Source organism: Myotis nattereri (genome assembly GCF_964212035.1).
Source record: "Myotis nattereri genome assembly, chromosome: 3".
In the NCBI taxonomy this organism is placed as follows: domain Eukaryota; kingdom Metazoa; phylum Chordata; class Mammalia; order Chiroptera; family Vespertilionidae; genus Myotis; species Myotis nattereri.
In genome coordinates, this window is record NC_138077.1 from 53,626,247 (window position 1) to 53,638,130 (window position 11,884).

Consider the following 11,884-nt stretch of genomic DNA (forward strand, 5'->3'; position numbering starts at 1 on the left):
AAGTATCTGAGAATCACTTCAAAGTAATCACCTTGAAAAGCTTTAAAGTTTGGGAAGTTTTCTTATGGAACAGTTTCCACAACTTTTTACAGATCTTCAAAAAATTTTCAATACTGGCAAATATTCATTTTTGAGGATAATTTCTATTTTGGAAAGAGTTTGGTATTTGGAACCAAGTCTTGTAAGTCAGAAATAGTGATTTAGGGTGGTATAATATCTTAATACTTGAGAGCATGGCCTTGGAATACGATAGTCCTAAATTGGAGCCAGAGCTCCACCACCCTACCCACTGCCAAGTTATTTAAATTTTCTGAGCCCTAGTTACCACATCTGAAAAACAAGAAAGGTATCATCTCACAACCACTGTGCAGATTAAATAGGATTATTACATATATACAAATTCTAAATATGTTAAATGGTAAACATTTGTTTTCCCCTCTTCTCCAGTTATTTTTTTATTAAATATATTTTCATTGATTTCAGAGAGGAAGGGAGAGGGAGAGAGAGAGAGAAACATCAATGATGTTGGGATCAAACCCAAAATCCGGGCATGTGTCCTGACTGGGACCTCTTGGTTCATAGGTCGATGTTCAACCACTGAGTCATGCCAGCTGGGCATCTTCTCCAGTTATTTTAACCTGTTAACTACCAATAATGCGTCCAAAACAGAAACCATCCCCACATGCAACGATATTTTCAATTTACTTAAAAAAATCAATTTGCAATGAATATTATAAAAATAAATAAATTACGCCCTAATCGGTTTGGCTCAGTGGATAGAGTGTCAGCCTGCGGACTCAAGGGTCCCAGGTTCAATTCTGGTCAAGGGCATGTACCTTGGCTGTGGGCACATCCCCAGTAGGGAGTGTGCAGGAGGCAGACGATCGATGTTTCTCTCTTATCGATGTTTCTAACTCTAACCCTCTCCCTTCTTCTCTGTAAAAAATCAATAAAATATATTTAAAAAATATATATTACAATTCAGGTGTTCTTTAATATTTTCAGCTGAAAATTCTCACGAAAACTGATTCTTAAGTTGGTCAGGTTTGCCACTTAGGGAAAACATTTTTTTTTAATAGATGCGTGTGGCGTATGGGGAAGGTCAGCCACTTGTGTCTACAAACGCTTATGGCGTACAATGGGTTAATCATTATTTCAAACTGTAACCACATTATAACAAATCTGCTACTTATGACTGGAAGAAATCGTGATTTTTTTCAGTTTTATCCATTTTTCAACTATTAATTTTTTGCTCTAAAATATATGAAACAGTACTTTGATACAAGTAAAAGTCAACAGGCAACTTACCTGTGGAAACCATCTTTCAAAACTTCTTGCCGCAAAATAATTTCAGAACAACTGGCCTTTATGCCTATAAGAACCAAAAGATTTGATTTTTAATAAAACAAGCACTCAATGAAAAAATACTTATATAATTAGAAAATAATTGTTTTAATAGGCTTTACTTGCCTGGAGAATCTAACCAACCTAAAAATGAAACAAAAACTGTAAAACTTAAGCAAGTTGAACTACATATAAATCTACTTCTAGTAAAGAATGAGAATTAAGAACATTGACTTTAGAAATAGATTGCCTACCTTCAAAACCCTGTCTGTCACTTAATAGCTCTATGACTTTACATAAGATAGTTTATTGCTCTGCTAGTTGTCATGAGAATTAATATACTAGGTGTACCAGTTAATAATGCGGAGTTTTCAATAGATGGAGTTTCACATGTGTTGATATATATGCGATTTGATATGTATGCTATTTCATTGTATTGACAGCAAGCTTCAAAACTTATGTCAAATTTGCTGAAGGTGTTAATATCATAGATATTTTTATGCTTAAAAATGTCGAATTTCATGCCAAAAAAAGAGCATTTGCGGGAAGTTTTAATTCATTACTTTATTTTGAAGGAAAAGTGCTGCTGAAAGCTTCGGGAAGCTTATGGTGAACATGCTCCATCTCAAGATACTTGTGAACACTGGTTTAAATGCTTTAAAAGTGATGGTTTCGATGTGAAAGACAAAGAACGTCCAGCCGAACTGAAAAAGTTTGAAGACCAACAATTACAAACATTACTGGATGAAGATGCGTGTCAAACTCAAAAACAACTTGCCGAAAGATTAAATGTTGGTCAGCAAACAATTTCCGATCATTTACAACAATGAGGAAGATTTTAAAGGAAGGAAAATGGGTGCCACATCAACTGAATGAAAGACAAATGGAAAACCAAAAAGTCATCAGTAAAATGTTGTTTCAATGGCACGAAAGAAAGTCTTTTTTGCATTGAATTGTGACTGGCGATGAAAAGTGGATTTATTTTGAGAATCCCAAATGCACAAAATCATGGGTTGATCCAGGTCAACCATCAACATTGACTCCAAGGCCAAATCGCTTTGGAAAGAAGACAATGCTCTGCGTTTGGTGGGATCAGGAAGGTGTGGTGTATTATGAGCTTCTAAAACCAGGTGAAACTGTTAATACTGATCACTGCTGACAACAAATAATCAATTTGAACACACTTTGATCATGGAACGACCAGAATGTTCTGGAAGACACAGCAAAGTAATGTTGCTTCATGATAACACACCATTAACACTTCAAAACCAGTTAGAAACACATTAAAAGATCTTGCCTGGGAAGTATTAACCCACCAACCGTATTCACCAGACCTTGCTCCTTCAGATTACCACTTGTTCTGATCAATGGCACACACACTTTCTGAGCAGCACTTCAAAACGTACGAAGAAGTGGAAAATTGGGTCTCTGAATGGTTTGCCTCAAAACAAGAAAAGTTCTATTGGGATGGTATCCACAAATTACCTGGAAGGTGGGGGAAATGTGTAGCTAGTGATGGACATTACTTTTAATAACGCACTTTTGATGTTTCTCTTGAAATTATCATGTTTTCTTTGATTACAAAATCCACCATTTACTAACCGGTACACCTAGTATAAAGTAGTTAGAATAGGTCCTACCATATAGTGCTATATGTGTTTGTTATTAATATTACTTTATTCAGGTGATCTTTTGGTGTAAGGGATAACACTCCAACCAACTGAGCCACACCAGCAAGGGCAGAAAATCTGTTTTAATTCCAGCTACCTATAAAACTGAGAAGACAGTACATTTGCCTTGTAGAGATGTTGGAAGGGTTTAAAATAACAAAAATAAAAACGAGTCTTTTTTTTTTTAATCTTCACCCAAGAATATTTTTTCTATTGACTTTTTTACAATTTTTTTATATATATCTTTATTGATTTCAGAGAGGAAGGAAGAGGGAGAGAGAAACAACAACGACAGAGAATCACTGGTCGGCTGCCTCCTGCAAGCCCCACACTGGGGATGGAGCCGGCAACCTGGGCATGTGCCCCGACCAGGAATCAAACCGTGACCTCCTAGTTCATCAGTCAATGCTCAACCACTGAAAATACCAGTCAGGCCTCCACTGACTTTTAGAGAGAGTAGGAAGGAGGGAGGGAGGAGGAGGAAAGAGAAAGAGAGATAAACATCTAAGAAACAGACACATCAATTGGTTGCTTCCTGCACGTGCCCAACCGTGCCCTTTATTGGGAACTGACCCTTTGGTCCAAAGGTCTGATGCTCTGACCACTGAACCAAACCGTCCAGGGCTAGAGTCTTTTCAAAAGGTTCTTTTATAAACTTAGAATAACCAGAAATCTCACTATACAGACTCATGGGAATTAAGAACACTGACATTCAGACATTAAAACTATTACTTAATGTGAGCATCATAACTAATGATCAGATCACCAACTCTGCCAAGTGCCTTGCTATATAATTTTATTTCATTTTCAAAAGCTGGCAGTGTGTAGGAAGACCATTAAAATAAACACATGAAAACCATATTGTTATATATATATATATATATATATATATATATATATATCCCTGAAAAGATGCATGACAAAACATGTCATAGAGATTAAAACATCTGAAATATACAACAGAAGGGAAAAGTATGAAAAACTAACATTTAACTAATAACTATATGATAGATCCTTTACTTGGGGCTTTCACATGAGTTTCACAACCTTAGCAAAATAGGCAGTCAAAACTATTGCCATTTTCCTGGCTGGGTGGCTCAGTTGGAAGCACTGTCCCATAAACCAAAAGGTTGTGGGTTCAATCCCCCCCCCCCCTGCCTTGGCTGGCCTGGGGCCTGCGGGCTGGGGGCAGCTCCTCTGTTGAGTGTCTACCCCCCTGGTGGTCAGTGTGCATCATAGGGTCCTTCTGCCCTTTCAGTCAACTTGCATATTAGGCTTTTATTATATAGGATCACCAGTGGAATGTCTTCCCCAACCCACTGAAAACTCCACGAGGGTCAGGGCAGCGTGTTTTTAGTTCAGGGCTGGATCCACAACACACAGCACAGCACTCCAGCCCACGGACTGGGGCCCAAAGAAATGAACCAACGCGCTTGCCTAAACCAGAGTCATCAAGAAAGCCCAGCGCAATCCAGTGTACTATTAAAGTATTTGCAAGACACCGTCCTCTTCCCACGCCCCCGGCGTCTCGGTATTCAGGACTGCGGTTCTCACACTTCACAGGCAAGGGGGCCTTGCCGGCTCCTTGGTGGTGCAAGAAGCTGCATGCATCCCAAGACCTTCATCGCTGTACTTCCTTCACAATATTTCCGTGACTGTGTGGCCAGAACAGAGCCCGACTCCCCACGTCCAGAGAGCCGTGCGGGTGGCAGGCGGAGCCTGAGAGAGAGGAGGCACGAGGCCTTTGTGCTTAGCCTCCCCCAGCTCACCCCACAGTCCGAGGCGCCGGGATACAGAGAAGCACCTCCGCAAACCGCTCGGGGGAGAGGACCCCCAGAGTCCGAGCAGCTGCCACCCCTCAACCTCAAACCCGCAGCCACGCCCCTCCCTTTACCCGCATCGGTGTGGGCGGCAGCGAGGGCCGCGGAGGACTTGCAGGCGAGCTCAGCTGCCTCCCAGAGCAGCAGCAGCCAGGCCACCGCTCGGACCACCACGACCGCGGCCGGGGCAGCCAGGACGCCGGAGAGCGTGCGCCGGCGAGGAGCGCGCCTGCAGGAAACGCGGAGGGAGGAGCCTGCCTACGCTTCACGCCGCCCCGAGAGCGCGCCGCCACGAGGTTCGCGAGGGACGGAAGCCTCGGTGCGCGCGCGTTCGGTCCCGCCGTCCCCCCACGGCCCACAGCCCCGGCCCTCGAAAGTTCCGGCGTCTCCCGAGGCGGCCGTCCCGGCTCCAGGTTCTCCTCCTCGCTGCCCCGCCCCTTGCCGTCCCGGTCCGGGGCGGGGCGAGAAGAGGCGCAGGCGCCGTGAGTGCTCGGGGCTGTTTCCGTGGGAACGGCCTCGGGTGCCCGCAGCCCGACCCTGAGCCCTGCACGCTGGCTGCGGAGCCGGCGCGCCCGTTTGTCGGCCTCCACCTCCAAGTCCAGGTATTTGGATTCGGGCCGCCTTGCGGAGAGTTCACCCCGTGGTCACCCTGCGGGACTGTGGCCGTGGCCTTTCTGCAGCGCCAGCTCCGCCCGGCCTCCACGTCCAGGTCAGGGCTGCTGTGTGCACTGCGGGTGGGCGGAAACAACCCCTCACGGAGGTTTTAGTTGCTGGCCGGCATCAGAGGCACTGGCTGTGCTTCTCTAAGGGTAAAAAAGTCGGCCTTTCACTATTGGGGACGTGAGTCGGGAGAAGATCGTCTACCTGTTGGCAAAATCCGCACCCTTTTCGGCGTGGGGGAGGCGTGGCTGGGTTGGGGCGGTCCCTGGTCCCTGGTCCCTGGGGAAGTATGACTGTCGGGAGGCAGGGGTGGGCACAGGCGTCCGTCTGAGCTCACGAGGTGGGTTGAATGCGTAAGGAGACCGAGAGGGCATCCATGGCCGGTTGGGGCAGAATAGGGGCTTCGGGGTAGATGTCTCAAAGAGGAAAGATGTCAGAAGATAATAAAACTGAAAAGAGCAGTATCCGTACACTGTTCAGAACTATGGAGACAGATTTGGGAAGAAACACTTGAAGGAATTGGAGCGGGAAAGGGAAAGTAGCTATAAGCCTCGTAGAATTATTTTATATTTTAGATAGAATACAAACATTACTTTAGTAAAAAATAAAAGTTAAATTTTAAAAATAGGTGGGTTGTTTTTTCTTTTTTACTAAACTGTATTATTATTTTAAATATACTTTTATTGATTTCAGAGAGGAAGGGAGAGAGAGAGAGATAGAAACATCAAGGATGAGAATCATGGATCGGCTGCCTCCTGCATGTCCCCTACTGGGGATCTGGCCCACAGCCCCGGGATGAGTCCTTGACCAGAATGGAACATGGGATCCTTTAGTCCGCAGGCCGATGCTCTATCCACTGAGCCAAACCAGCTAGGGCTAAACTGTATTATTGAGTATCTATTGCATGCGTCCTTCACGAGTACAGCTATTTACTTGACTGTGTGGAATTTATATTGTGCTCAGTAGGATCTCCTAGAAAGTTTACTAATACACCAAATTTTAGTGAGGTGAACTGGGAGTAGTATTTGTTAGAAGAAGGAGAAGGGGAGAAGGAAGGAATGGGGTGGGATCATTGCATTAGGTCAGGGGCAGACCACAGAAAATTGAAAAAGCTTTATATATTATTAATTTTCTAAGAGTAAAAGTTCTTACATCTCACAATAAGGGGTGGATAAGAGAGATTTTGATATATCCTTAGAACAAACATTTGGCAGTAATATAAAAGTTAGCATTTTGATGGAACATTTAATGACAAAATCACATAAGTTGTTAAATTTAAAAGGCGATATCCTGTACCTCCTGAAAGTTTTTACAGTCTAGAAGCCTGATCAAAAAAGTAGACCCACCCAGCTACTGTAGTTTAAAAAAATAAAACTGTATGCCTAAAATATAAATAAAACTGTATGCCTAGAAAAAAGACTGGAAGGAATTAAGGGTGACTATTTTTTATGTTTCTTCCTCCCCATGTCCCACCTTCACCTCCAGTTTTCTACAGTGAACATGTATTAAATAACTCTGTGCCTGTAGTGATTTGCTGACAGAGCTGAGTTTATGAAGATATCATTACTTGTCCAACTGAGTGGTTCAGTGGTTGAGCATTGACCTATGAACCAGATCATCATTGATTCCCTGTCAGGGCACATGCCCGGGTTGTGGATTCCATCCCCTGTGGGGGGCATGCAGGAAGCAGCCAATCCATGATTTTTTCTCATCATTAATGTTTCTATCTCTCCCTCTTCGTTCCGCTCTGAAATCAATAAAAATATCTTTAAAAAAGAAAAAGATATCATTACTTTATGCTGATTTACTTCTAGATTCCTTGATATTTTCAAAATTTCCTGGGAATAATATAGTCACATCTAAAGCAGTCCCTATAATTAAGTGTGCTTTGGCATTGGGGGCAAGGGAAGGAAGAGGGAATAGAAAGTATTAACCTGAAAAATAGCTGTGTTTCTTGTAACTGAAAAAAAAATGTAATGAGACAAATAAGTTTAACTAAAAGTCATATAAACTTTATTGCCTTGTATATGTATAGGCTGATTCTGCATTGGCTCTGACTTTTTTGTTTTTTAAATCCTCACCTGAGGATATTTTTCCATTGTTTTTATATATATATATTTTATTGATTTCAGAGAGGAAGGGAGAGGGAGAGAGAGATAGAAACATTAATGATGAGAGAGAATCATTGATTGGCTGCCCCCTGAACGCCCCACACTGAGGATGGAGCCTGCAACCTAGGTATGTGCCCTTGGCCGGAATTGAACCTGGGACCCTTCAGTCCGCAGGCCAACACTCTATCCACTGAGCCAAACCGGCTAGGGCTTTCCCTTGTTTTTTTAGAGAGAGGGAAAGACAGAGAGCAATATCTATATGAGAGAAACACATCAATTGGTTGCCTCTTGTACGTGCCCCGACCAGGGAGGAGCCTGCAACCGAGGTACGTGCCCTTGACCAGAATTGAACCCCAGACCCTTCAGTCAGCAGGCCTATGCTTTATCCACTGAGCTAAACCTGCTAGGGTGACTCTGCCCTTTTAAAAAATATGTTTTTATTGATTTCAGAGGATGAGAGAGAGAGAATCAACAATGATGAGAAAGAATCATCCATCAACTGCCGCCTGCATGCCCTCTACTGGAGATCAAGGCCAAAACCCAGGCATGTACCCTGACCTGGAATTGAACTATGACCTCCTGGTTCATGGGCCAACATTCAGCCACTGAGCAACACTGGCTAGGTGGCTTTGCCTTTTTGGTCAGACTTCTGGACTGTAAAAACTTTCAGGATGTACAGGGGCTTATTTTAATACATTGAATTAAACAAGTATGTACAGAATGCCTACTATATTCCAGGTATTGTGCTGGGATATTGTGGCAATCAGTGGAAATGTTCCCTGTCCTCATGGAGCATATGGAAGAGAAGGGAAGATAAATGATTAAATAAGTAATTACAAAAAAAACCTCAATGAGTTAAATGACTAGGAAAGTACAAGGGAAACAGATCTGGTCTGGTGAACCTCTCAAAACATAATGACTAAGATTTAAAAAAAAACTCTTAGTACCTTGACATAGACTTAGTGCCTTGTATATACTTGTTTAATTGTTAAATAAAAAAGATCCTATAAGTCAGTTTTTGGGCTGACTCATGGGTTCATATATAATCTTTGATTAAAAGTACAGTACAGTAAGAGAGCCAAACTGAACTGCTTTTCCAAGCTCATGTGTGAACATACCTGTACCCCTCAATGAATCAGGGATCCAACAGACTAAGGCTAACCCAGGGCCAAACTAAACTTTCAGGGTAATGCTCAAAATATTGAGATTGATGGGCTGAACATGTATCTATAGAACTGATCTAAATCTGAACTAGAGCCAGATCTGCTGGGGAGGAGAGAGAGGGAAGAGTGTGATTAATCCAACACTTAATTTTTTCCCCTCTTTTTCAGGAAGTCATTATGTGACTAACACATTTTCAGATTTCCTCTCGTTTACCCTGAAGTGTATATGAGAATGACGTGCACTGCCAAGAAATGTGGAATTAGGCTTCAGCCTCCAGCTATTATCCTAATCTATGAGAATGAAATGAAAGGGAAAAGTCGCCAGCGCATCATGCCTGTCCGAAATTTTTCAAAGTTTTCAGGTAACTCATGTTTTATTTACTTATTTGAAATATATTTTTATTGATTTCAGAGAGGAAGGGAGGAGGAGAGAGAGATAGAAACATCAATGATGAGAGAGAATCATTGATCGGTTGCCTCCTGCACACCGCACACTGGGGACCGAGCCCACAACCCAGGCATATGCCCTGATGGAATCAAGCCAGCGACCTCTTGGTTCCTAGGATGAAGGTCAATCACTGAGCCACACCAGCCAAGCTCAGGTAACTCATGTTTTATCTCACCTCCCATCTTAAATACTCCCTAAATCACTGAATAAGAGCGATTTGAGTTTTATGTAATGGTCTGACAGGGCATTCAGAGTTAAACAGACCTGGGTTCAAATCATGTCTCAGGATAGATATGTGACCCTGGCTAAATGACTTCCTCTCAGTGAGCTTCAGTTTTCTTATCTGTAAAAGGAAATTGATAATCCCCGCCCTTTCAGAATTGCTGTGTAGGTTAACTGAGATAGCATTATTCAATAATATTAATTTCCTTCTCTCCCTCCAAATGTGTTTTTTACTTATAGTCTCCACATTTTCTTAGTACCAGTACTAATATCTAAAGCTGTAATACTACTTTTTCTTCTCCGACATTTTCTCCAGTTGAAAGTGTTTAACCTCTTCTCAAAATGATTTTAAGTTAAGAAAATTTAAAAAAACACACAAAACATTCCTTCTTCTTCTACCACCTCAAAGCTTGATATAAAGAAATAGTTCTGCAGAATAATTTGTTCCAAACAAACCACTTAGCTATTTGGCTATGATGGCAGATAATGCTGTCAGTAGTTTGTGGTGCACCAATAGCTTGTGGTGTATAGGTTTTGTGTGGTGTATAGTTTTGCTTCTTCCTTCCTAGATTGCAACAGAGCTGCTGAACAATTAAAAAATAATCCACGACACAAGAGTTACCTGGAACAAGTGTCCCTGAGACAGCTTGAGAAATTATTCTGTTTTTTACGAGGTAACTTGCGGGGGCAGAGTTTGGCAGAAACAATGGAACAGATTCAACGGGAAACAACCATTGATCCTGAGGAAGACCTGAACAAGCTAGATGACAAGGAACTTGCCAAAAGGAAGAGCATCATGGATGAACTTTTTGAGAAAAATCAGAAGAAGAAGGATGATCCAAATTTTGTTTATGACATAGAAGTTGAGTTCCCACAGGATGAACAACTGCAGTCCTGTGGCTGGGACACAGAGTCAGCTGACGAGTTCTGATATCAAAAACAAAAATGTATTGGGCTAGCAGAAACCCCATGTTCATACAGAGAATGTAGATTAGTCCTAGAAAAATCTGTAAAGAACACTAAATGTACACATTAGGTCATATTTGGATTGACCATGTTACTTTTCAAAAACAGGACATGTAGGTGCATTGACCCATACACAAAAAAAGGCTTCGGGTTTGATTCCTGGTCAGGGCACATACTTAGGTTGCTGGTTTGATCCCCGATTGGAGCACATACAGGAGGCAACCGATTGATGTTAGAGTCTCTCTCACATTAATGTTTCTCTCCTCTCCTCTCCTCTCTCTAAACATCCTTGGGTGTATATTAAAAAATTTTTTTTTCATTGAGGCACAGTAAGCAAATTATAGTTTGATAAGATTGGAGGGCATATACAGTTACTAGGGGATTATCCTGTATGCATTATGTCTTTACTTATATTTAACTCTGTTTTATAAGTGTTTAATTCTAGAGTAGAGTGCCCCTGCACAATGCGCTGCAGCTACAGTTCATGTCATTTGAGGGACAACAGGAGAATTCTGCCCCTCAGATATCAGGAAATATACACCAAAGACATTCTGAAACCCTGAACCTTTTCCCATAAAAAAGAGGTTTGTTTGTAAAATGGGGACTCTACCCATAATAAATGAACAATAGGTACTGCCAGTTTAGGCCTATTCATGAATTTGGATCTACAAAGAGGAAATTTTTGTTGACAAGGTTATATGTATACAGATAATCTTTCTTATTATTTAATTGGTAGAAATCCTGTGTTTTCTGCAAGGAACTTAATACTCATTAAATAAAACTGTAAAAATTATTCATTCTTTGTACCTGTCCATTTCTACTCTTTACCATTAAAAGCCTCATTAAAGGGATTATTCTGATGGTGATATCACCAGGGACAAGATGGTCATGACTCATGTATATTTGCCATAGGTAGCAAAAGAATTTTCAGAATTGGAGATTCTTTCATATCTACATAGTATTCTGTTGCATAGATATAGATGAAATATTTCAAAAGTTGACCTTAGGTTGCGTTCCCCTTTCACTATACAAACAATGCCACAGCAAATAACCTTGTACATTCTCTATTTTACACATGTGCATGACTATAAATAATGTATAGAGGGGACTTGCTGGGTATGTGCATTCTAAATTTTAATATATTACTGTTTTCCTCTGAAGAGATTTGGTCACTCATTCATTCAGTCAGTTACTCAGTAAACACTGTTGGAGTATTTACTCTATGGAAGTTCCCCCAGGACATTTCAAAAGGGACAGCTTTAAAGGAGAGGGAAGAACAAGAGAAAAGACTGACAGACCAGTTATGCCAGGGGCAGGACCAGGTTTATGATTTCAGTTTTCTTAGTGAACAAGGTGGAGCCACCTGATTAGTGAGGCTGGAGAAGATCTAGGGGCTGAGCAATGAAAAGCACTAGAAGGGGTGGCACCAGAAGGCAGGCCTGACAAGTTGTGACTGGTGAGCAATTAAAGCAATTGGATC

At 41.7% G+C, this 11,884-nt stretch overlaps 2 protein-coding genes across 5 annotated transcripts in view; one reads left to right on the top strand and one right to left on the bottom strand.

Annotated features, from left to right (window-relative positions):
• Positions 1–5,872, bottom strand: part of PIGX (phosphatidylinositol glycan anchor biosynthesis class X) — a gene marked incomplete at both ends in the record, with an annotated part of 24,020 nt that extends 18,148 nt beyond the window's left edge. Inside the window, 3 exons of the mRNA XM_081085975.1 lie at positions 1,309–1,372; positions 4,909–5,063; positions 5,832–5,872. Coding sequence (XP_080942101.1) covers positions 1,309–1,372; positions 4,909–5,063; positions 5,832–5,872 — 260 coding nt within the window. The remainder of the gene's footprint in view (positions 1–1,308; positions 1,373–4,908; positions 5,064–5,831) is intronic.
• On the top strand, positions 5,120–11,562 carry CEP19 (centrosomal protein 19). Of its 4 annotated transcripts, none has more exons than XM_081085348.1 (4): positions 5,128–5,436; positions 8,056–8,149; positions 8,937–9,130; positions 10,008–11,562. In XM_081085348.1, the coding sequence occupies exons 3-4, from the start codon at positions 8,995–8,997 to the stop codon at positions 10,367–10,369; spliced, it is 498 nt and encodes a 165-aa protein (XP_080941474.1). In that variant the 5' UTR covers positions 5,128–5,436; positions 8,056–8,149; positions 8,937–8,994; the 3' UTR covers positions 10,370–11,562. The 4 variants fall into 4 exon arrangements, with proteins under 4 accessions (XP_080941476.1, XP_080941477.1, XP_080941474.1 ...); XM_081085349.1 differs by having other exon boundaries at positions 5,319–5,543; XM_081085350.1 differs by lacking the exon at positions 8,056–8,149 and having other exon boundaries at positions 5,120–5,543.
• Positions 11,563–11,884: the final 322 nt, after the last annotated feature.

Excerpts from the sequence above, each read along its gene's own strand:
- CEP19 (XM_081085350.1), top strand. The coding sequence starts at position 8,995 with ATGAGAATGACGTGCACTGCCAAGAAATGTGGAATTAGGCTTCAGCCT. Across the intron at positions 9,131-10,007 it reads AAATTTTTCAAAGTTTTCAG|ATTGCAACAGAGCTGCTGAA; the intron begins GTAACTCATGTT and ends CTTCCTTCCTAG.